We start from the raw sequence: 24,082 nt of genomic DNA on the forward strand, positions 1-24,082 counted from the left end.
TTTCATAACAAAAATAAGTCTTCAAAGGATCTTCATGAATCTTGATAAATCTTGACTTGATTTGGACATCATCAAAACTTCATCTTCATCATTTTACTAACAGAAAGAAGAATGATAACTTCAGTTTTATTTACTTATTTATGTATGTTGCTTCTGGTTTGAAATTAAGATATAAGATGAAAGATGATTGTGTTATGAATCTAGTTTTTGCAATGATATAACCAACTATACTAAAACTACATTTTTGACAAAATATTCGTATCATGTAGAAGTTCAATAGCGGTTCAGTACCACGTATACTTAAAGAACTGAGAGTAGCACATTCATTATACTGATTTTTTTGGGAAAAAGTAATTAATTAATCACCAGGAATACAAACAAATTCAATAATTTATTAGAGACAAAAAATGTTTAAACCGTAAACTTTTGTACAGGAGATATAACAAAATTTAAGTTTAACGATTGCTTCCTTTTTATTGATTTGTTTAGGTAACTTAGACCTCATCATGTCTGGCCATTGAATTTGGAGTAAGCAATTGCAGAGCAAGTCATGCATTGTAAGAAGTGTTCACATAGGATATGATAGAACGTACTTGAGAATCATGAATTACAGGGCAAGTCAATTTATGTTTAACCACTTGATTAAAGCATGAATTACAACAAACACTAAAATCACTTAAGTGAATTAACAGCTGAGAGAAAGTACCTAAAGGTGAAGGGCTGAAGCTGGAGCAAGTAATGGAAAAGGTATGAATCCAGAAACAGAACTGTAGATAAGATGGAAAAAAAAAATTATGAATTGTTTTAAGGATGAGGTTTTGTTGAAGAGATTCTAATGGTTGTTGGCTACATCGAGGTGGGCTTGGTCTCTAATAGAAGGAGCCGTCAGTTCTTGAGAAAATGAAGGACTGAAAGTTTCAATAAAACAATTTCAGAGAATAGATTGAAAACTGATCAAAACTACAGAAAAAGTAATGGGGGAATCATAATGAACTTTAACTACATGTAACAAAGTAGTATTTATTTGCTTGAGTTGCTTGAGCATAAGCGGTTACAAGGTAGAATCCAGAGGTGAAAGTCGATGCAGAACACAGCAAAGCGGTACCACAATCATATGGCTCATGAAGCACGACACAGCTTGTTTCAAAATGTAACTGAGCCACCGATGATGGCAAACTATCTCAAAATTTTCGCCAACATATTAACTAAACAGACAAAGGTTACATGTTGAAATAACATCAGCTAGAAAAACAACCTGAGAAATGGTTACATATATTGCTGCAAGAGGAGCAGAAAATCATAAGGACAAAACCAGCAAGCTTTAGGAGCAAACACAAGAAACAATGCTGATTGGACAAAATGACATCAAAAACCACAACGGAATTCTGCAATCTCAGTCATATGCTTCTATAACATTCGCGAGTCGAATCAATTGATCTGATAGTTAATAATATTTGGTCCTGTTCCTTTTGTTTGCTCAGAGCTCTGCCACTATGGGTTCTTGTGACAAGGTGAGTTGTTGCGGTTTCTCTTCAATGGCTAAATCACCATTCACAGCAGGTGACTTGGCTTCACTTGGCTCTACAATCAGAGGCAGAGTTTTACTTGTCTCATCCAATAAGACACTGCTCTCTTCAGTGGCTGCGACTGCTTCAACTTTCTCTTCCCCAGTTGAAATGGATAAGGTGGTAACTTCAGTTGTTACACCTGATAACGAGGTTTTGTCATCATTCACTGCCTTAGATGGGGTCCGAATAGATGCCTGATTGGATGAACTGGTCTTTTCAGAAGTCAGTCGAGGAGGAAGAGACTTTCGTTGTGGCCTCTTTTGATGAACAAGAGTAACTCCTTTAGTGTGGTTAGTCTGAGACACTTTCTCATCCAGACTTAATCGACCTTGTCGAACACTATTGCTAGTGTTTCCTTCTGACTCCGAAACCACTGAACTCTTCTTACGACCAAGTTTGGGAGATTTAGCTCTTGTAGTGGGCATCTATATTAGTAAGTCCAAAAGCTTATTAAATTTGCAAATGACACAAGACCAAACTTGCATTGCGAACACGAAATAAGAATAAAACGACATCAACATAGTGTGTGCTCAAATCAGAGAAACAGTCAAATAGAGAAGCAAACAAGACTTCATTTCACCATTGAAAGGATAAAAAACTGGGTTTTAGTGTCACATAGAGAGATTTAAAACTATATGCTAATATAAGAAATATGTTTCAGAATGCTGTCTAAGTTTAAATAAAATTAGTATAGAAACACCTGATCAAGTATAGAACAAATTAAGACCTATAATTTTAATGCAGAAAGATAGGAATTGAAACTCCTGTGAACTTACTTTGGAAAATAAACAAAACCACCTAAAATTTCAGAAACCATATGATATGTGCTAACCAATTAGTCCCTAGTGTTATAGATTGAAACCATCAAATTGAACATGATTTATGAGCCATGAATAATATAACAGGTTTATCTTTTAAATCACCTGCAAACTAATGTTGGTGTAACAACTTTAGTAAAGACAAGTTCTAGGGCATGTTTGATTACTCTTTTCAAAAATAGTTTTATTCCCTTGTCACAATTACTTATTCGGCATTTCCTTTCATTCTAATATCCAACACACCTAAACTTTATGGTTGTGCATGGGTATAAATCCAGTGATGCTTCATTTTATACATCGTATATTGATCAGTCATTCTTAACATCAGGTAAGAACAAGCAAGACAATTTCATTAGGCAGCCCAGGTACAAGGCCAGAGGAAAAATATGTCAATAGCCTTAATGGTCCAATGATAACTAAGGCCCCGACATTTTTTCATACCCACGATAAATTATTCTCATTATTCAGTTATTGAGTAAAACATTTAAGGTATTTTATTCTTTTGGTCCTTTATCTTTTAAATTTGTGTCAATTTAGTCCCTTAATATAATTATTGTTTTCAATTTTAAGATGGGATTTTTAATCATTTCATAAGTGATTCTAGACATGGACCTAGTCTTATTAGGTTCACATACTTCATATGGAACCCAGCTGGTATTTAAACAAAAAACAGAAGCATAGAAATTCATGTAAAGATTGAGTTTCAGGAACTGCCAGAAGGAATCTGATTGACAATTTTGTTGTTCTGGGTGGGCTCTATAACCAAATAGAATAAGTTTTGTGAGGATAAACTTAAAATCTAAGGAGTTTATTGGTAATTTTGTTTGAGTCTTATTTTATAAGTTTGGGTTTACTGATATTTAGTTTGATTTTGATAGAGATAAAATAGGAATTGGTAGTTTTGATTTTTGTGCAGTATTATTTTATGTGGTTGATATAAGATAGAGATAGATTAAGTAGTTTTTTTTTATTTATTTTGAGACAGTTAATATTTTATTTTTAGTTTTTATTTTTTGTACTTGACTCCAGAGCCTATTTGCACCTATTTAAAGTCTGTCAAGATTCAATGAAAATTACCACAATGAATTACAAAGCAAATTATTTGTGTCACGTTTTTCTTTAACAAGTTTCATCTCCTAAATCAGTAAAAAAATTGGTTTAAAATGTATCTTAAAATAAAAAAAATAAAAAAACAATAACTATTTTAAAATGACCAAATTGACCCAAATTTAAAAGATGAAGGAATAAAACAACTTTTTAAAAGAGAGGATCAAACTGAAACTTATACATAAAATTAAGAACCAAAAATATGTTTTACCTAAAATCTTATTAAGAACGAAGTTTTATTCAGTTTTCCTTTGTTTATTTTGAAATTGGTTTATTATCAACATAATAATTACAATCAAGTTTTGAAATGAGAAACAGAACAAGGTTCATTTGACTCACTAAACTATTAAATTTGAGATTTAAGAAGCCACGTGAGAAAAAGTGGAGAGAATTTTGACTCATACATTTTAAAACAAGAGAGATATTCAAAATTGTGTAAACTAGAGCAATACAAGTTATGATTCATGCTGAAACTAAGACAAAAGGTGATGAAGCAATTGATTAAAACAGAAAAAAAAAAAGGATTGCAGAGAATCAATTTGGTTTCATACTAGGAAAGTCTATACAACAGAAGCACTTTATCTTTAACCGGAAATGATGAAAAGGTATTGAAGCAAAGAAAGAGAAGACTCACATATGCCTATTACTGACTTGGAAAAAGATATGATAGAATGTCAAACGCGGGAAGGCTTTAAAAAAGGAAAGTGTTATTTTCTTGACTTATATTCAGGCTATGCAAGGCATGTATGATGGATGACTACAAGTCTATGGATGCGCTTAGAAAGGACAAACACAAGATTCTAAATTGTACAATATATGATTAATTTTAGTTGACGAATCAAAGGAAGAGGTTAACTTTAATTTGAGCTTTGGAGACATACATTGGAGCCGACGGATTTCTACTTGAGCAGGAATAAGACAAGTATGAGCATTGCAATTTTAGTAATAAACAAGATGAAAATGACTTGGAAAGTAAAAATGGGAGAAGATGTCATATCATTGGTTTCTAAGTTTAAGTATCTAGGATCAATTTTACAAAAATGATGATTAAATTAATCAAGATGTCAGTCACACAAGACATCAGTAGGGTGGTTGAAATGAATAAATACTATAATTGTCACAGCTCAATTTCTGAAAAATCTTTTCAGAACTACAATTATTTAACTCTTGTTGGAGATCATTTATCTATTAAGGTGCATTAAACGAACTCGTCAAATTATCTATGAGAAGATTGGAATTACTTAAATATAAACTTCGATAAATAGTTTAATAATCAGAAGGATAATAAAACGAAATTGATGGATGGGTTATATTAATTGGACTGGATCTCAGAAAAATTCATTCCATGGCCTTGGAATTTCTAGACCCAACCTTGAGACACACTTACTGGCGGACCTGTTTAGGAATGAGGGTGGGCATTGCACCCCTCACTTTTTCCAAAATTACAATAAAATATATTAAACTTTCATTTTTGTACCCTCTAAATTTATATATTGACCCAACCTTAAAAGAGAGACTCGTATGTTAATATAGGTTTTGTGTGTAAAATATATGTTTTTTGTCTATTTATCTATGAAGAGTTTAACACTCGGAAAATTGAGAATTATTTGTGATTAGAGATAGAAAAAAATAAGTCGTGTCACAATTGGAAAATTGGACATGCTTTTAACTTTTCTATTAAGTTTATCAAATTACCTAAGGGATTGCAGATTTAGATTTCAATGAACAGCTTTACTATCTAAGGCATCAGGAGTAAAGAACTCTTAATTAACTCAAAGAATACTAGGAGTTCTTGCATCAAATAAAAGGATAGAAACATATAAAAAAGAATACAAAATCAATTTTCTAACATTTTTTATTGTAATTGAATTTGTTCATTATAATTGTATTTAATTTTTTTCATTTTGTTAATTTTATAATTAATTGTTGTTATCTTTAATTTAAAATATCTCAAATTTAATGTTTATCAACAAAGTGATTATTCAACAATTTCAATATCTGTATACGATATTTTTATTACAACAAGTAACGATTGATACATTTGTCAAACATACAAAAGGTTTGTCACTGCATAAACTATAGATGGAATGAAGTGAAAACAGTAACAAAAGGGATTCAATCAGCTGGTATGCCTCTTTCGAAATGAATTCAGAAGAATAGAAGATTGCTGTACGCTCTAACTATTTGAGACCACATAAGTATGTGGGTGTCTGTGGGCACACTGGTGTATATAACAACAGAATGTGCATTACATATGAATTAAAAAATATCAGAAATTAATTAGGCAGAGTACAAATAGAGAGCTTGCATGCAACCGACAAACAAACAGGTATGCACACACAGAGAGAGAAACTTACCTTTTTAAATTCTACTCTAGGAGGAGGAGGCTCCTGGTAGAAGCTTGGCATTGGAGTTGCTTTAAATCCTAGACTTTTTCTAAGCATCTTAATCTCAGCTTCCTGGGTCTCCTATAAAAGATGTTAAAGATTGATATGATTAAAAGGCAACATCTGCAAGTTACATTTCCACTAAGATATCAAATATTATCACCTTTGTTTTCGCTTGCAGGTTACTCTCCTCCACTTCCTTTGCATGAATCTTTTCCTCAAGTTTAGTGTAGAACTGGCCACCATAATAACACTTCTTTTAAAACCTGATATTAATCAAAGAATGGCAGAAACAATTAATAATTACATACCTCTCTTCTTCTCTCAGCTCGCTCATCACACTTGAAACTGAATCCATAATTTGGGAGCATCCCTACCCTGCGAGGTTTTGCATCTTCTGCAGTAGGACTTATAACGGGATTAAGGATAAAGCATAATCATACATTTTGTCACTCTCATAAAATTATAATATAAATATAAAAAGAATCCGCATCAGTCTCCATTTCCAGTCGTGAGAAGAAAAAATGCTCAGCTAGAAAATAAAAAAGGATACGAAGAAGATTCTGCTTCTCCTTGAAGATTAAGATTATCAGGGGGCCCTTTCTTTGATAATCGTGGTCTGTTCTTCTCCCTGTTTCCAATGAAGTAAAGACCACTAGTCAACTAATGAAGATGAGGATTATTCATACCCAATCATTCTTCAACTAATATATGATGAAAAAATCAAAATAATAAATACATTGATGCTTCAGAAGGTGCCACGCTAGACTTCCCAGCATGCTGCAAGCATAAAATATAGGAACTATCAGAGAGTGTCAAAACTGTAACTTTTATAAATCAAAATCAAAATAATAAAAGAAGAAACCAAGGGCACATAACTATTTGAATTCCTGACCATCTATGAAAATTTTCATAAACAAACAAAGGTACTAAAAAGTTAGTTTACCTTCGACAGTCGAGCCTGCTTGTCGGTCAATGATCTATTTTTAATATGCTCTCTTGGGATGGAGTCTGAAGCAAAAGTACCATTGGAAACAGTAGATGCTACCTCTTCACCTTTTCCATCTTTGTTCTTTTTAATTGAACTTGCATGAACACCTCTGGGGCTTGGTGACTTTGCATTCTTACTCTTGACAGGACCTTTTCCTGCTTTTGATTGGTCTGTCTGATCTACGATTTCTGCTTCCTCTTCCTAGCATTGAGAAAATACATGAGATGAAATACTAAATTTGAATAATACTAATGAGTTAATTAAACCAATTCAAGGGAATAAAAATCCTCTCACCTTAGAAATGGTGACATTGTTCACACCTATGTAGTCATTTAATCCTTCCTTGATTTCTGCCTTGGATGAGTAATCAGTTGCAGTGCTATCATACTGGACGAAATTTTCAGAAATTCCATTTGGAGCTTCAGTTTGTGCAATTTTAGTGACAGCAGGGTCTACATTTGAGGCAATACCATCCATTTCAGAGTTAGACAACTTGCCATTAACACCATTTTGGTAGACCTCTTCAAGTCCATTGGCTGGTAAAAGGTTGCTTGGATCCATCAATCAAGCCAAGCTACAAGTTTCATGAAACCAATGACCAGCTACTTAGAGATAGTTTAATACGAGTGAAAGGAAATAATTATAACCATACAAAACAAGATTGTTCATATGAAAATTCATCATTTGTCCTGTCAGCCAGAATGGTTTCCCAAAAATACCTAGAAAATCCTCATAGACTTTTTTTTTACTATCAAAAGAGATTGATTTCCATTTTCTAAAGACAAATTCACCAGCCTATGTATCCAAACCGAATGCAAGTTACCCACTTGAAGAAAGAAAGACGAGAGTGACATGTTAAAACAGCATGCCTGTCAGGTTGTGCCAGAGTCACTTACCAGTCAAAAGAGTGAAAACAACATAACATAAGATAAAATACAGTGATAAAGAATATAAACAGGGCACTTCAAAAGTATAGACATTAATGAATAATGTGGAATACACTAGGTCTAGGTAGATAATATAATACTATGCATCTAATCTCCACTTGGTGGCCAAGCGCATGAAGACAAACTATGAAACAGGAGCTAAATTAACTTGCTTCCAAAGCATTCTCTTAGGTCTAGGAAACCAAATGAAGAAAAAAAAAGTACTTAGCAGTGAACTAACATCAACAAAATAAGTGCAGTTAACAGAGAAAATCAAATCAGGGGATAGTAAAACAAGCCAGATTAGCATTCTCCACTGCACTCCCATGCTCCAAAAAAAGAAAAACCTTGATCCCAAAAAAGTGCCACCGAAAAAGAAACATTTAGCAAAGCTCCATTTAGCCGCAGAATATAAATCAACAAGTACACTACCATCTTAACTAAAGCACAAGACTTGACATGAACAGAGAAACAAAAATGAGATTTTGATGTTTTCCCAGAAATTATTACCTGAGGGGTCAGCTTCAAGAGCCGAATGGCATCGTGGGTTCAGAGATCTGGGGAACGGGGGATCCGAATCCGACCAACAAGATCCGAAAGATTCAAACTGTTGTAGAAGATGTTGGTGATGCTGATGCTTTATCTATTATTATTTTTTATTCATTCTTAAATAAAATAAAATGAAATGAAAATGAAAATAGGAGAGAAGAGAGTGTAAGGTTGAGAGAGTGAGAATAGAAGTGTGGTGTAGGAGACAACGGTTTCATTTCAAATCCAAATGCTGAATTTCAATTTCCGGGTCAGGTCAAGTCGCTTTCTCTGCGGTACTCACATTTTACGGTTACATTACATTAAGTTATTTGGTTTAGTTTACAGCATTTAATCTTCTTGTAGTCATGGATTTTTTTTTTTTGTACAGTATTTGAGTTTCTATATATTTTTGCAGGATGAATTTTGTTAATAGGAACCTGAAAACGGTATAAAATTGAATCAATCACTTTAATTTAAAGAAATACAATAAATTAAATTATATTTTATAATATGTGTTTTATATAAATAATATCAGTGTATAAATATGTTATTATGTTAGAAAAATTTCTTTATTAAGTTAATTTTTTTATTATTGTTGCATTTATCTTGGAAAATTAAGAGAATAATATAATATTGAATTGAGACATTGAGTTTGTCCTTAAAATATATTATATTTTAGAGTTAAATATGCTTTTTGTCTTTAAATTTTTAGTGAAAATTTGAATTAATCCTTTTTCAAAATTTTGACTTAGTTTAGTTTCCTAACTTTAGAAATGTATGAATTTAGTTTTTTTAACCAAATTTTGTTAACTTGATTTGATGTTTCAGACGCGTTTCATGATAATATTTGAGTTGTTTATATGGTATGACACATCAAATCAAGTTAACAAAATTTAATTAAAAGAACTAAATTCATACATTTCTAAAGTTGAGGAACTAAATTAAGCTAAAGTTTTAAAGATGGACTAATTCCAATTTTCACTGAAAGTTAAGGAATAAAAACATATTTAACTCATATTTTATTTCTTAAATTCAAGCTTATCAAAAGTATTTTTGGATCGTATCAATGAAATAAATTGGTTAAAAACACTTGTAGTTGTAATAAACGAGATATATAGAGTTGCTTTATTTTGACCATCATCCTCAAAGTTTAATGAAAAAATATTTTGATAGCAAGAAAATAGAAGGAAAGAAAATTTTTAAGAAGAGTGAAAATAATGTTGGCTTTAATTAAATAAAAGTAAGGTTAAATTGTTTAGTACTTTTATTTTATTTTTCATAGATTTTTATTAATTTATATATAAAGAAAAAAAAAAGACCATTTAAAATGCTTGTGTCCATATAAAATGAAGAGAAAAATAAAATAAAACAAGACTGGCTGAAATAAATAATAGATAATGCGGGATAAATTAGACTAATATTATTATTTTTTTTTCATTTTTATATTTATCATTTAATCTCTGAACTTAAGTATTCATGAAATTAACCATCTATTTTATGACTTACCCTAAGTTATGTCTAGCATGCTTTTGAGTGGAGTATTTGTTCTTTTATTGATGGGTGAGAATTTCAACTAGGGTCTTTGAGAATATTTGTTTTCTGATTTATGTTTCGAGAAATAAAATTTTCACCTCAAAATGTTTTTTTTTTGTTACAATAAAATTGTTTTAATACAATAAAAATATCATGTTAACTCTGATAAAAAAAACAGCATGTTATTTTTATAAAACAATTTGGAGTAATAAATAATTGAATTCTTTAAATTTCTTCCTTAATGAATTATTCTCTCTTAAATTATCCATAAAATAAGAAAAATATATAACTTATCCAAGTATTCGAATTTATAATAGATTAAATTTAATATATTAAATCATCAAATGTTACGAAAATATTAAAGCTTCAGAATTAAACTGGCAGACGTTAACATTCCAGATCTTATCATTTAGAAACATATAAAATAGGGCAAGATTTGAGAATATATATATAATTTTTTAGTGTTTTTTCTCCTCAACGTAACGGTGAAGAAACTCTCCTCCATACAAAGTGTTAAAATATATATTGATTGTGTTTAAAGGAGGAACTGTGGTCATAAAAAAACTGTTCCATATGCCATGCCTTCACACTTGAAATTTAAACAACTTTTGCATGAAATTTATTGGCTGCACTGCATGCAGATGCTTCATAGCAACTCTGCATAAACACTATCAGCAGGTCAATAAAAATGCAAGTTGCCCCTTCAGTGCAAGTTAGAACATTCAACTCCTGAATTACATGTTTTTCCACCTAACACCAGAATTCACCAGCTTGACATACGCATTTTTGAAATCTTCAAAGAACAGATTCTCACTGTCGGCGTATTTTTTAATCCATCTGTTCAATCAATGGAGTTGTTTTAGGTTATGCACACAATAAGAAACATAAAATTGGCAGAAATTTAGACATGCAGTGCACCGGGATATGTAACGTGCAAGTGAATTTTTAGTAATCAATAATAAGATATAATAAAATGGTCCAGCAAAAAGATTTTGTAAAAATCTTTCCCTCCAAATCACATTATTGATGGACAATTTTATGGACCATACTGACTCTAGTTTATTTATATGACAACATTGTTTTTAGCACGTCGTTGTTTGCTCACATGGACAAAAAGGAATCAGAAATGAAATGAGTCCCTTGGCCAACAAACGACTATAATATAAGCGTTTGAACAGGAACATGTAGGCTCGGGAACATGACCTAGGTATTAGAAAATTGACATTTTAGACTTCAAATTTAGTATTTTGTGTAAACTAGTAATCCAGGGGCAAGGATCAGGTTTAAAAGGGCATGATAATATACGAATTATAGTATATCAGAAATCTAACTGACATAACTTATCCTTTACCAATTGATATGCAGTTGTTACTTACTTGTTTTCAATTGATGAATTATTTGCCTTACTTGTTATTTTCTTGAATTCTGGAAAATAAGTAAAAGAAACGCTTCTCATTTTAATTGTTTTATCTTTTCAGATAACTTAACATTAGGTGAAGTATTTAACACTTTTGAACTAAAATTTTAGTGCTTGGCCAGAAAAGGAAAAAAAGTGTGGGCCAATTTCATATAAGTGTAGCATAGGTTGTCAAGAGATACGGAACCTTAAGCATTCATCATCCTCAACAAGGGCGTGATCTGAAGGAAGGCCAATCATACTCGACATACCACCTGCATAAAAGAGAACAGAGGCAGTTGACAATTATAATAATTAAAAATAAATTATGAAAACAAACCAACAGACATGTTAGGTCTATCCAGAAAATTGAGTGCAGAGCTGCCAATTCGCGCCTGAACCGAGTTTACTCACACTACCAGATATTAATGTCATTTGTAGTATAGTTTATAGAAAGACAAACTTGATGCCAAGAAACTGAAAAAATTGATTGGAACATTAAGACCCAGATGAGACTAGACAGAAATTATGTCTTAATCCAGTCTCTAAGCCTAACAAAGTAACATGCATTCAACTCCTGCATTTCCTTATTGTTTGCTTCAGGAAACAATGATTGGTTGTAAATTTACAGAACATACAAACACAATGTTTAGAGGAGATAAGTTGTTAAATTACCCGAAGATGTCCATGGCTTTTCCAAAAGGACCTTATAATATGAATTATCAAAAGAATTTGGGCTTCCAAAACCTTTGCTTCCAATAGTATGGGCTCCGGATAATGCCACGAGTTCTTGTGTTCTATGGAAGAAAAGCTCCAAGAGGATAAGGATACTTAAACAAATTAATTGAGGTAAAATATGTTGAAAAGTTTATACAATAACTGATAAACACACGATCAACGTTTTTTTGGTCAGTAAATAAAAAATCACTATATTTTTTGCCTAGTTAATCTGGTCTAGAGTTAAGACTTTATAAGATATAATAATCAGTTTGCCTCTGTAGCGTTAAGATTCTCGTGTAATGAGCAATCAGACAGCTTTTAGATGATGTATAGTTGCAAATAGGTAAAAATAACTAACTTTTATAGAACACAAATACAAAGTCAATTGGGAGTTTCCCTCATACTCACGATAAGCCTTTGCTCTGGAAACACATCTTCAAACCAGAAGCATTAAGAGATTCCTCGGGGAGTCGCCCTTCTGGATCAGGCACCCTATCATTAAAATGAATACAAATATTATTTGATAGAAGACAAAAACGAGCTTCGATATGTGAAAAACAATGAGTTAAATTCCCTTAGAGGATTCTATTTTTCCTTCCTGAAAAATGGATGATTATTCTCATTAAACAACAGATTGAACGTTATTCAATAATTGGATAAAAAATATTTTCAGAGAACCTAATCTAACAAAACTAACATTTAACTGCTTGTTTTCATCCTGTTGAGAAAAAACCAGTTTCTTGTCACGCAGTTCATACTAACTAGAGTACAATATACTAGAAACCTGGCCTCTTACAGTGCATCTAGTCTGCCCAGTGAAACTTGGATAGGTGGACCTCCACATACTTCAACTGCTTCAGCTCCGGCCACAGCAATCATGTCCGCCCAAGATACTAAGAAAGGTATATGAAAACGTGTTGGTCTACACCAAATTATCACTTACTATTAGCAGCAGTTATCAGATAGAAAAGAAGGACCTGGTTGGATGGCATCTATCTGAGTCTTTGCTTTTTGCAGTACCTAAAAAATATACATCCACTTAGATATTAGCTGGCAGTTAAATGTAGGATAAGATATTTATCTTAATGATAAAGTAATTTAGACTATAGAACATATTATCATGTGGAATTCTTCAAATAATAATAGAAAGAGCGGTGATATAAGGGAATAAAAAAATAGTGAAACAGAGCAATGCCTTTACTGATTTTGTCAGGCCGGCATTTTCGGGTCTTTCAAGTTCATAGACTATAGAACCATTCATACCACCTGCAACAGAATGGAAAGTGCATAAATATACACTCACATTTTGAAATTGATAAGAATAAGGAAATTGACGTTACTGGTGATGATGACACTATTACCAAGAAAACATAATAAGAGAACGCGTAGTTTCCTTTTTAATTTCTTAGCTCATGCCTTGTGAACGCTTACCTAAGCAAATTCAATCGATGAGCAAAGGCAAGAACTACTATTGAAACGGAGTTACAGAAAGTAATGTAGAGATAGCATAGAAACTTAAATCTTCCATATTGATAATTCATTACATGAGGAGAAGCCACATAATAATTTTGTTTCAAAACAATTTTCCATGACTCATCCGAAAAAGTCATCACTGCCTCACTATCCTGGTTTTGTCACCATTCTAACGTGGATTGGTTTTTTTCCAGGAAGGCTCAAAACCCTAAGCAAAGTAAGCTTGGAATTGTGCATGGCTTTAGTGTTATGCTCATGATGCCATATTGGATGATCGAGAAAGCATGTGTAGTAGTGGATGCAAGCTTAATATATGCATAGACAGCATAAAGGTCATTTATACTGTCATCCAATCCATTCTAATTACAATACTTCTGGTTGGTTTACACAGACACAACATGCCAATTGAACTATTTGATCAGTACCAAAACCGAAGATAATTTTCAACCTGATGATATCCAATCCAACTGTTTAAGACAAATATCTCACTTTATTGTACGAGAGTAAAACCTCATTGGGGATTGCTAGAAAACTGGGAGGACCGCCAAAATGAACAGCAACTTTGAATCACTGGATAACATAAGTAACAAACCTGAATTGTCATTGATGTCAAAGGTTCCAGCATCGTGGAAAACCAATCGAAGCACCCCAGCTGCCTTTCCCTTAGACAACACCTTCCTCACCTCTTCTTTAATGAGAAGATATTCTTTTGCACCTGCCCTTCAATGACCACAACGCATTCAAGACATGATTGTAATATTGTGATTTCGAATATTTTCGTGCGCAACATCCAAAGTTAATTATATACATACTTACTGCAAGGCGTTGGCTGGGAGACAACCTATGAGAGGAAGAAGACATGGCCACGTTACTATGCATATCAGCTCTCTCCTGCTGCTACTAGAAACCGCTAAATCTACGATATATAGTTACCGTGTTGAGAAATTGTAAAGTATAAACGCAATAACAACCTTGTCCGAGAGAGTCTTTGGGTTCAAGGTTGTTGTCTCACTCACCTGAAGAACCATCGCCAGGGCGGAACTTGACAGCTGAGAAAGACGAACGTTGGGATTTGGCGGGAAAATGGGTTTTGGACTCGCCTGAAACGGTGCCGATCGAGCACCGCACAACGTGCTTATTCACACCTAATCTCATTATCTCTGCCCAACGCCACACACTCAAACGCGCTTCTTTCTTTCACTCCTCCTCACTTATTTCTTTTACGCGCTTCTGATATCAAAATTACCATTACACTAATACGCTTTAGATACTTTTTTTTTTTTTTTACTTTTTATAAAAATAAATCTCAACAACATGTTTTAAAAAAAAATTAAAAAATTATTAATTATTATTATCGTATTTTTATATTTACAAATCAGTTTCTTCTCCTTTACAATAATAATTTTTGCCATCCATTCTGTTGCACTCATTTATATTTATGTTTTTTTATTTATATATATCGATAGATACACAGTAGGACGACGAAGCTGCAAAAAACTTTAAATACTTACAAAATATTTTTAAAATAAACCTTGGTAGAAAAAACAGAAGAATTGGATGACTAGATACGATGAAGTTTAGTACTTTGATTGTCTTTTTTTGTTTACTGTTTGGGATTAAAACTTTATAATGGATTTTGAAAACTACGTTATAGGCTATGATGGTGATGATCGAAAAGGTGAGAAAAGTTATAAATGTATAAAAGATGAAGAAGAGATGGAGGATGATTATGAGTAAGTATTTTTTATATTACAAAATTTGAGAAAGTTGAAAAAAATGTACAAGAGAATGGCTGTGGTGCATTAGATAGTAATATACTGAAGAACAAAAGAGAGAGAAAAGATGGAGGAAGGAAGTGTTATCTAGGCCCTGAAAGACGAACAGCAGAGAGGTAAGCATCACTGTTACAGTCTGAGGGAGCAGAAGAGGTGGTGGCTCCTTCACTGGAGGATTTGAAGACAGCGGAATAAAGGCGAGAACCCAAGAAAGAAGTGGTTGGTGGGTTAGGAACAGTGCAAAGACCCTCCAACATTTGAACAACTCTACTCATAGATGGCCTCATTGACATGTCTTCCTGTATGCACCACAATGCAACTTTTATAGCACATTGAAACCTCTCGTCATTCTCGTCGATTCTCAACTCCGAGTCAAATATATCCCTCACCTTCCCTTCTTCCATCATTTTAAAGGCAAAAGTTGGGAAATGGGATTTCTCTGAAGACTCACTAGGATCGTAGTTTTTCCTTCCTCCGATTATCTCCAACAGCACCATCCCGTAGCTGTAAACATCACTTTTCTCTGATATAGCGTAGTTTGTTATCCACTCCGGCGCAAGATAGCCCCTCGTGCCCCTCAGTGTTGTGAAAACATGGCTTTGTTCTCGATTCATGAGCTTCGCCAGTCCAAAATCCGAAACCTTTGCCATGAAGTGTTCGTCCAGAAGAACATTTTCTGGTTTGATGTCACAATGAACAATCTTCGAGTCACAATCTTCGTGCAGATAAGCAAGTCCTTTTGCTGTTCCCAGAGCTATATTGAACCTAGTATCCCAATCCAACAGAAACTCACCTTTGTTTTTCTTGAATATCCATTTATCCAATGAGCCATTGGGCATGTACTCGTAAGCAAGCAGCCTGTGAGATCCATCAGCACAGAATCCCTTTAGCCTAACCAAATGGAGGTGATGAATGCTGCCAATGATGCTAACTTCGGCCCTGAACTCTTTCTTTCCTTGTCCAATACTTTCCAATTTCTTCACTGCTATTTGTGTTCCATCTGCTACAACTCCCTTATACACTGACCCAAAACCCCCTTGCCCAAGCTTCACAGAAAAGTTATTGGTGGCAGTTTCAAGGTCCTTGTAGCTGTAACGGATTGGCATACCGGTTAAATTTTCCAAGAAATTGGCCTCTTCTGAGCCATCTGAAGGAGACTCGGGCACCCTTTGCTTTCTTCTTTGGTATCTAACTCCCCAAAAGACAAGACCACAAATGACAAAAAAGGTTACTAAGACAATTATCACAACAACTACGGTGTGCTTATTGCCACTTCCACCGCCCCCAGAACCCGAGCCAGAACCTCCTTCACTCGAGACCTTGATATAAGAAACATAACCAGGATCAGAAGCAGGTTTCTGAAAGCTTCCTACACTGTCCAACAAGAAACAATTCCCCGAACTTCTCTGGAAAAACATAGCAAGGCAAGAACAGTTTCCACGGCAAGATGTTTGGCAACCAGCCAGATCGGTTTTGGAAAACGGTTGAAGGAAACCAAGCGCAAAGTAATCGAGTCCATCATCAGCTTTAACCAACCGAATGGATTTTCCTGAGTCGCCACCACAAGGAGAGTCAAAACCAGGTTTGCAACTGGGAATAACAGAAGGGCAGCTACACCTCTTGCTACCCGTGCATATGGAATATGCATCACAAGGTTCTGGAGTACCGCAAGAATCTTCAGGAATTGTTTCAGAAGCAGCATTTGACCCTCCACTGCCGAGGGTGGAGAAGGTGATGAAGCCATCACTCCCCAAAACAGCAATCCAAGTCGAATTTGAGTCTTGACCTGAAGAGAAAATGAATTGCGACAACAGCGATTTTCCCTTGTCATAGAACTTCCATGAGTTTCCACTGATGCTTGCTGAAGCCACTTCATCGCCGTCCTGGTTGATGGTTCTGCGGCTGTCCGTCTGCATAGTCCAATAAGGCTGCGGAGTTTGAAAACTTGCGGAGAGAACAACAATACCAGACTTGATCTCAAGAATATGGGTCAAGTGGTTCGTGCTAGGATTACTGACGAGTTTCATTCCCTCTGTGAATTCCTGAGTTGGCAGCAAAGTATCTGTTGGATGGCCGAAACTTTGCCAAATCACTGTACTATTATCACTCCCAAGCAAAACCAAATTCCCAGTGTCACTCAATTCCATTGAAGAAACCCCTTTGCCGCTTGTGTTCGTGGACCAGACCACGGTTCCATCTTTCTGCAAGAAGGCGTTGCCCTTGTCATCAAAAACAAAGTTGTCGGAATTAGCAACTGGAACTGCTCTATTAGCACTCCAAACGACCCGGGAAGCTCTCACGTGGATGATTGAGAGTAGAAACAAGGTGGTGTCATTCGCTGTGGTGACAAAGCCAAAGGAAAATCGTCCATCGTTTGATACGAGGAATTGGCCATTTCTGTCAATCCAATTCATTTGGGAACCCTTTATCCCCCCGGCTGAGATCCTTCCAGTATATTGATTCGCAGCTAAACAAACTTTGCACAAAAGGAAAAGGGTGCCCACAATATGCAAGAAAGACCAATCTTTTCCCATGTTCACCCAACAGCGAATGGAAATCAAACGAACAGGTAAGAAATAAAATTCATCTGAAAGAAAATGCGAAAGAAAACAATCTAACCGTAGCAATACGAGCCCAACAACCCAGAATAGAATAAGAAGTAAAGAGAAGATCTTTCTAGCGGTTTTATCTTTAATTCAATGCTTCGTCAGGGTCATCCAAGATAAGGAGAAAGAAGAAAGGTGAGAAGATGAACACCGCAAAAGGGGTAAGAAGAATAGAGGATTGACCAAACAAGAAAAATAAAAGATGAAATTTAATACAATGAATAGTGATTTAACACGTGAGAAAACGGAGTGTGAGCATTGAGTAAAAGGGTGATTGAAAAGGAAGTGTGGAACGGAAGGGTGGATACGGCACGGCGGGTTTGTGGTTATGGAGGAGCAGAGAAAGAAGAGAAGAGAGTAGAAGAAAAAGTCAACAATGACAACTGGAGAAAGTAGTCATGGTCTGACCATGAGTCTATCTGGCACGTGAAAAGAGATAGATAAATAGACAGAAAGATGAGGTTGCAACGATGGGATAGAAGCAGAACAACTGTGACTTGTTAAGGACATAGCAGTGAATGAACGAAGGTGTTGTTGTGTGTGTTTGTATATTTGTATATAGCAGTTTGGTGGATGGATGGAATGGTTTCAGACTCTGGATCTCACTTTGGTTGCCTCTGTACTTTACAGCTAATTCTGGTTTTGGACGTCAAAAGCATTTAAGGAAGGTGTCTTCTTCCTTTTTAAATTCATTTTTCTTCCATTCATGGATTTACCCATGATTCCATAACAATCACTAATAACCAAATAAATAAATAAACCTATTTCTAACTCTAAATTTAAAGGCATTAACTTTTTATTAATAATTTTTTTTTCTTTGGCCAAAATAACTCTTGTTTCATAGAATATTATAAAATTAAAAATTAAAAATGATGTGCTTTGATATTTTCCTTTCAATTTTTTTTTCATGGTTAAGAGGATAATTATTAATAGTTTATAAATGAAAAAAATATTATTAAAAATATAGTCATCTCGTAAGTTTCATTATTTATTTGTTTACTTAGGTATGTAATTAATAAAAAACTAATTAAATTTTTAATTTTTAACCGACTAACAGTATAATGTTTTTTCACCCAAGAGATAACAAATAAATAGTAATGATTTTTATTTTGCTTTAATGTAATTTATTACAAATTTATAGTGATGATTCATTAAACTGTCAACTTCGGTTCCAACCGAAAAGATTGTTACATTATTATATTTGAATGATTAAAAATTTATTAAACATTAAAATGGTTGCATCGATATATCTTTAAAGTTAAAGAATTTTATTAAACTTTTCATTATTTAAGCAAAATATATATTCGACGGAAAATGTTTTTTAAGTTAACAACTTTACAAATGGCTCTTTACTTAAAGTAGAAAAACAAAATAACCTTCATTATTTTTCTTCCTCTAATTGTACTCTTATGAAATCAGCATTGAAAAAAGGTACCAAGCCTTTGAAAAAAAATGCGGGAAGTCTGATGTTTGTAATAAATATTCCAATAATTAACAAAATAAAAGAGAACAAAAATAGATCATTAAATTCCTCATTATATTAAAGGTGTTATTAAACAGGGTAAATTAACCTTAATTGTGTGTTATATATCATTTGATATACACACATCTTCACATCTCAAGATTTAACAGTATTATTGATTATAGTTTATGCATTTTCATTAACACGTGTTAGTGGCACCAATACGTGATCCATCATTCATATGTATGCATTAGCCAACATAAATGTTGGAATAATCAGTTATTGTATTTTATTATTAAATGCAAATGAATCCCAAAACATGCAACGTTTGGACACAGTATGATAATGCAACCTGCTTTCTAACCTTTTTTATTTATTTATTTTCTCTCTCTATCCGTTTACTGCAATTGCAATTCATCTGGTGTTGAAAGACTGTGGGACCCGACAGATTATGTTAAATTAAGTCATGAGTAATGTAAGATGGTGGTTTTAATTGTACTATAGTTTAAAAGCTCAAATTTCCGATAATAGAACGTTTTTGTTATTAATTTGAGCCAGCAAAATTTAATTTAATGATGTATGAAATTAATTATATTTTTGCAGAGAAAAAAAGTCAATTATTGTAAATTCATACTTAAATGAAATAAGGATAATCGTCTCTGCTAGGTTTCTATTTTTGTTGAATGTCTCTACTCTGTGCTCTAGTAATTCATCGGTATATAGGAGTGATCAATAGAATACACTTCAACTCAAGTAGGTTTTTAGCAATTCAATAGTGAGTTGAAGTGTGTTTATCTCAAAATTAAACCTTTAATTATAGAGTTTATAAGAATCTGACCAATTAATTTATCTCTTAATGATCATTAATGTAAACCTTAACTACTTAACAATAGTCGTTGTAAAACTAATAATTACGTTTTAATTCTGTTCAACTATTGTGAGGGGGCTCGAGCAGCCATAAAACACTTTTTTGCACCTTAACCATTCAGTTCTCTCCAATCAATTTGTTACCATATCCGATCGGTCGACTATAAGTCTATAGTAACACACAAATATAAGATATCTAAATTTTAACATCCAATATATTTGGTGCTTAAACGTGTTAATAACTCGAACTCCATTCACGATAATTTGGTCTAGAATTAGCTTCTGGAATCTGAGGTTAAAATCCCTGATTTGGGTTATGTCGTAGGTTAGAAAGATCCTTTGACTCCATCGAAAACTTGTACCCGAAAAAGTTAATTAATTAATTGATTAGGTACTAAGCACGCCAAACGAAAATGGTAACCAAATAACCCACCAAGAGAACGGTGGTTGAATCGATCGACTATTAGCTCAGTGATTCCACCATTACTGTTATTATTATTATTCGTGTAATGTAAATACAAAGAAGAATAACACGAGATATGAGCAATTTTTAAATAATTGTTTTACGCCATCGTTGAAACACTTTTCTAAAGTCGTAATATTAATCATTAATATAGCAGTAAAATTCAGACATTTTCTTCGGCGTTCGGTAGAATCATGGAACAAATTTCTACCACAATTCTACTAAATAAACATTGTTGTTATATTGACCAACGTTGTAGTACTAGTTAGGCACATCAAATTTCGAGAATTGTGACTATAATAATACCTTTAAAAAGATTACACAAGTTGCCATGATGTAGCACTGTTGCTCAGTATTTATATATTGATGATAATAATGAGGGTCTATCGGTTTAAGCAAAGTAGTAAACGACAATAGCTCCCACGCAAGGTTTTTCAAATTTAAAAAGTGATGACGTTTTATAAAACTATGAGTATGTTTGAATTATTGTTTGGTTATTACCCTCCGCTAAAATATTCTAAAAGATGATTTGGTATTGAATGTGCATTAGAATTAGAAAGTGAGATCAACCTAAAACCAAACGCACACTAAGAAAATTTAATGCACTAAATTAAATATTTACTGGGCATCACTTTTACTTACACCGTCAAAATTGGAAAAAATCTACAAGCATATCTTATAATCTAGGTAACTGAGCTATTGAATATTTTTATATGGATCGGATCCTTTCACGAGGCTCCACATTAATCTCAATGCACATTTTTTTAAAGAATCGATGATTTAATTTTTCTTAACCGAAGAATGTGCTTGAGTTTATGTGAATCATTTTATATTAATCTCAATATTCTGTGATGTTGTTATTCTCAAAAACCTTCTAGATCTTGTTTGCGTGGTTAAAATTAAAATATAAGTAATGTGAGATATTTAGAAAACTGTGTAACTTTTGTAAATGATTATATATAATTTCAAGATTTTTATTTTAATTTTTATCGAACGTGTTATTAAAATTGGTCCAGCATATATTATTATATAGCATACCAAAGTTACCTACGACTAACATTTAAAAATGACATCATCATTAGATAGGATAAGGGGACAACATTAAATCACGAAACACGTCACATGCCGTTTTTCTATCTTCAGCCCGTTTCATCATCTTAAAAGTTTTCTTTAAGTAATCTTTTAAAAAGTTACTTTGAATTTATGTAGATTAACTTTTACTTATAAAATCATTTTTTAAAAATTTACATGTATATTAAAAAAAAGAAAAACTCTTTCGAACATACCTTGAAGAAATAAATGTACATTAGTATTGTCGGAGAAAACCATGGTAGTGATTCCTTGTCAGAGCCATGAGCATACTATACAGTGTACACACATTTCTATATTCGTATAGTCAGTGGTGTATCGACAATTATCACAATATCATAATATATATGAAAGTCATCTCCTGAAAATTAAATGCTTTGATTAACAATTAGATTAGTCCGAATGATGCACTCGAAGTCAATTCGATTATTTAAATAATGAGTTCGGTTTGAGCTTAGCAAGCCAAGGGGTGTGTTTAGCAATTTGGAACGTCTTCATCTTCCTCTCACACGCTTCTACTTTATTATGTACCATTCATCTTGCAAGCAACAATGTAAATTTATTAGTTGTGCTGTTAGGTATTGAAAACAGACATGGTTGTTCTTTCGTGGTACAGTAGTGATGTTTTAGTTTCAAACAGAAGTGGTTATGATTTGGGTGTGTATTTTCAAAAAGCCATTAATAACCATTTTAATTAATTTAAAGAATGCGTTTGGTATGACATGGCGGCCATTTCAGATCCAACCATATCTCATTAAACGTGAATTCATCTCACCTTCCCTCTTATGTTATCAAGGGAAATAATTATTAAAGAATATGTAATTATTATTATCTCATTTTGCCTATTGTCCTAATGTGATATATTTTATTATTTATGAAAAATAAAATCATATGCATAATAGGGTTTTCAAACTATGCCAATTTGTGGAACATCATGCTAAAGTTAACTAAAAATAACCGAATATATTTATTTAATGAGAAAGTTGGGAGTAAAATAATACGTTATATTAACTACACTTTATGAAGATTTTTAAACAAGCAATCAATGAAGCATATAACATTAATCATACCGAGTAACCCAATCCATGAGTAGGCTTCTTGGTCATGGAAGAGTTACGTCACATGTGAATGATATTATTATATTAATTAGTAGAACGTTTTTAAGGCTCTTGCAAAATCAAATCTTTAAATACTTTCAAAGACACTGGTATTTACTTGTTTGATGAACTTTTATGCAAGTAATTATTAAGAAAAATATTTTATAAATAAATTAAAATTACTTCATGTTTAAATTATTATAAAGTTTTTTAAATTATATTTCATATATAAAACAATATCTGTGATAGACTTTGAGATATTTATGTTATACTATTTTCATTAATTTGTCACCTTGATAAAGTTAAATAGAAAAAAAAAATTTACTCATAAGATAAATTCTTATGACTTGCTAGACATATTATTTTTCACATCTCACAGGTAACAGAAATATCTTTTCAATTTTAACTATCTAATATTTTTCCTTCGTGTGAGCATAATATAATTAGAGTTATCATGTTTCATATAAAATATCAAATTTAATAAATATCTTAAACATTTCAACGTAATATTCTCTAACAAAAATATCTATGTTTACGAATAATCATATGTTAACTCATCACACAAATACTTATAATCAATATTTATATATATACATTTACAAAAATAACAAATAAATCAATTAAAATAATGAAAAAAAAAAACTAACAGGAGAAAAAAATAGTTTGAACAAAAACAGAACAATTAAATTCACTATATTACATTCTTATTTTCTTTGTAATGATTTACAATAACCTAACCTGTAAGTTTTTCTTTTGTAGGTAACTCTGATTTCCATAAACTCTGCTCCTATTTTTCATTTTCTGGCTAGAAATGATGATCCAAAACCAACATGATTAAGTATGATATCATCTGATATTCATAACAACATCTATCGTAGCTATGTAACATCACTATATTAGTCAACAATGACTTTTACATAAGTTGGTTACAGTCACTTACATCCCGTAAAAATCAAGGAGAGGGTATTTTACAAATTGTATATGTTGTTCAATATGGGACTATTGGTATACCTAAAAGAAAACAAGATCAAATTAATGGTTCAGATCCAAGAAAATGGAGAAAATCTATTACTTGCCCACCATCTACTAGACCAATTACTCTGCACCTTTTTAAATGATTTTTAAATTTGTACAGATTTTCAATTGCTTTTCATAATTTTTTTCAATTTCATTTTTAGATTTAAAATTTAAAAATAATCTAATTTAGTTTAAAATTTTATTATTATTTAACATAACTTTATATCTTAATAATTATTAAAATATAATTTCTACT

The 24,082-nt window shown here is 32.7% G+C and overlaps 3 protein-coding genes across 5 annotated transcripts; all 3 read right to left on the reverse strand.

Annotated features, from left to right (window-relative positions):
• Window positions 1-989: 989 nt before the first annotated feature.
• LOC106762346 (protein WVD2-like 5) lies at window positions 990-8,617 on the reverse strand. The gene is made up of 9 exons (XM_014646214.2): window positions 8,308-8,617; window positions 7,166-7,445; window positions 6,827-7,072; window positions 6,620-6,660; window positions 6,434-6,511; window positions 6,192-6,288; window positions 6,044-6,115; window positions 5,851-5,961; window positions 990-1,993 (listed from the first exon to the last, which is right to left on the reverse strand). The coding sequence occupies exons 2-9, from the start codon at window positions 7,430-7,432 to the stop codon at window positions 1,478-1,480; spliced, it is 1,428 nt and encodes a 475-aa protein (XP_014501700.1). The 5' UTR covers window positions 7,433-7,445; window positions 8,308-8,617; the 3' UTR covers window positions 990-1,477.
• A 1,664-nt stretch (window positions 8,618-10,281) lies between these two features.
• On the reverse strand, window positions 10,282-14,697 carry LOC106759908 (putative L-ascorbate peroxidase 6). 3 transcript variants are annotated; one of them, XM_022780846.1, is made up of 10 exons: window positions 14,467-14,697; window positions 14,267-14,291; window positions 14,043-14,170; window positions 13,173-13,243; window positions 12,955-12,997; window positions 12,774-12,870; window positions 12,386-12,469; window positions 11,933-12,054; window positions 11,466-11,532; window positions 10,282-10,698 (listed from the first exon to the last, which is right to left on the reverse strand). In XM_022780846.1, exons 1-10 carry the CDS (start codon window positions 14,603-14,605, stop codon window positions 10,596-10,598), a joined length of 879 nt encoding a protein of 292 aa, XP_022636567.1. In that variant the 5' UTR covers window positions 14,606-14,697; the 3' UTR covers window positions 10,282-10,595. The 3 variants fall into 3 exon arrangements, with proteins under 3 accessions (XP_022636567.1, XP_014498777.1, XP_022636568.1); XM_014643291.2 differs by having other exon boundaries at window positions 14,267-14,366; window positions 14,467-14,691; XM_022780847.1 differs by lacking the exon at window positions 14,467-14,697 and having other exon boundaries at window positions 14,043-14,165; window positions 14,263-14,371.
• Window positions 14,698-15,143: 446 nt separating this feature from the next.
• On the reverse strand, window positions 15,144-18,451 carry LOC106762707 (G-type lectin S-receptor-like serine/threonine-protein kinase SD2-5). The gene has a single exon (XM_014646744.2). The coding sequence runs from the start codon at window positions 17,757-17,759 to the stop codon at window positions 15,309-15,311; it is 2,451 nt and encodes an 816-aa protein (XP_014502230.1). The 5' UTR covers window positions 17,760-18,451; the 3' UTR covers window positions 15,144-15,308.
• Between the last annotated feature and the right edge of the window lie 5,631 nt (window positions 18,452-24,082).

Source organism: Vigna radiata, chromosome 5, assembly GCF_000741045.1.
Source record: "Vigna radiata var. radiata cultivar VC1973A chromosome 5, Vradiata_ver6, whole genome shotgun sequence".
In the NCBI taxonomy this organism is placed as follows: Eukaryota; Viridiplantae; Streptophyta; class Magnoliopsida; order Fabales; family Fabaceae; genus Vigna; species Vigna radiata.

Coding starts and splice junctions, on each gene's coding strand:
- LOC106762346 (XM_014646214.2), bottom strand. CDS start 7,432: ATGGATCCAAGCAACCTTTTACCAGCCAATGGACTTGAAGAGGTCTAC. Junction 7,073..7,165: donor ACAATGTCACCATTTCTAAG/GTGAGAGGATTT, acceptor TCTCAATGCTAG/GAAGAGGAAGCAGAAATCGT. Junction 6,116..6,191: donor GAGCTGAGAGAAGAAGAGAG/GTATGTAATTAT, acceptor TATGGTGGCCAG/TTCTACACTAAACTTGAGGA.
- LOC106759908 (XM_014643291.2), bottom strand. CDS start 14,605: ATGAGATTAGGTGTGAATAAGCACGTTGTGCGGTGCTCGATCGGCACC. Junction 13,244..14,042: donor TGACATCAATGACAATTCAG/GTTTGTTACTTA, acceptor ATTCTGTTGCAG/GTGGTATGAATGGTTCTATA. Junction 12,998..13,172: donor GCCTGACAAAATCAGTAAAG/GCATTGCTCTGT, acceptor TATATTTTTTAG/GTACTGCAAAAAGCAAAGAC.
- LOC106762707 (XM_014646744.2), bottom strand. CDS start 17,759: ATGGGAAAAGATTGGTCTTTCTTGCATATTGTGGGCACCCTTTTCCTT.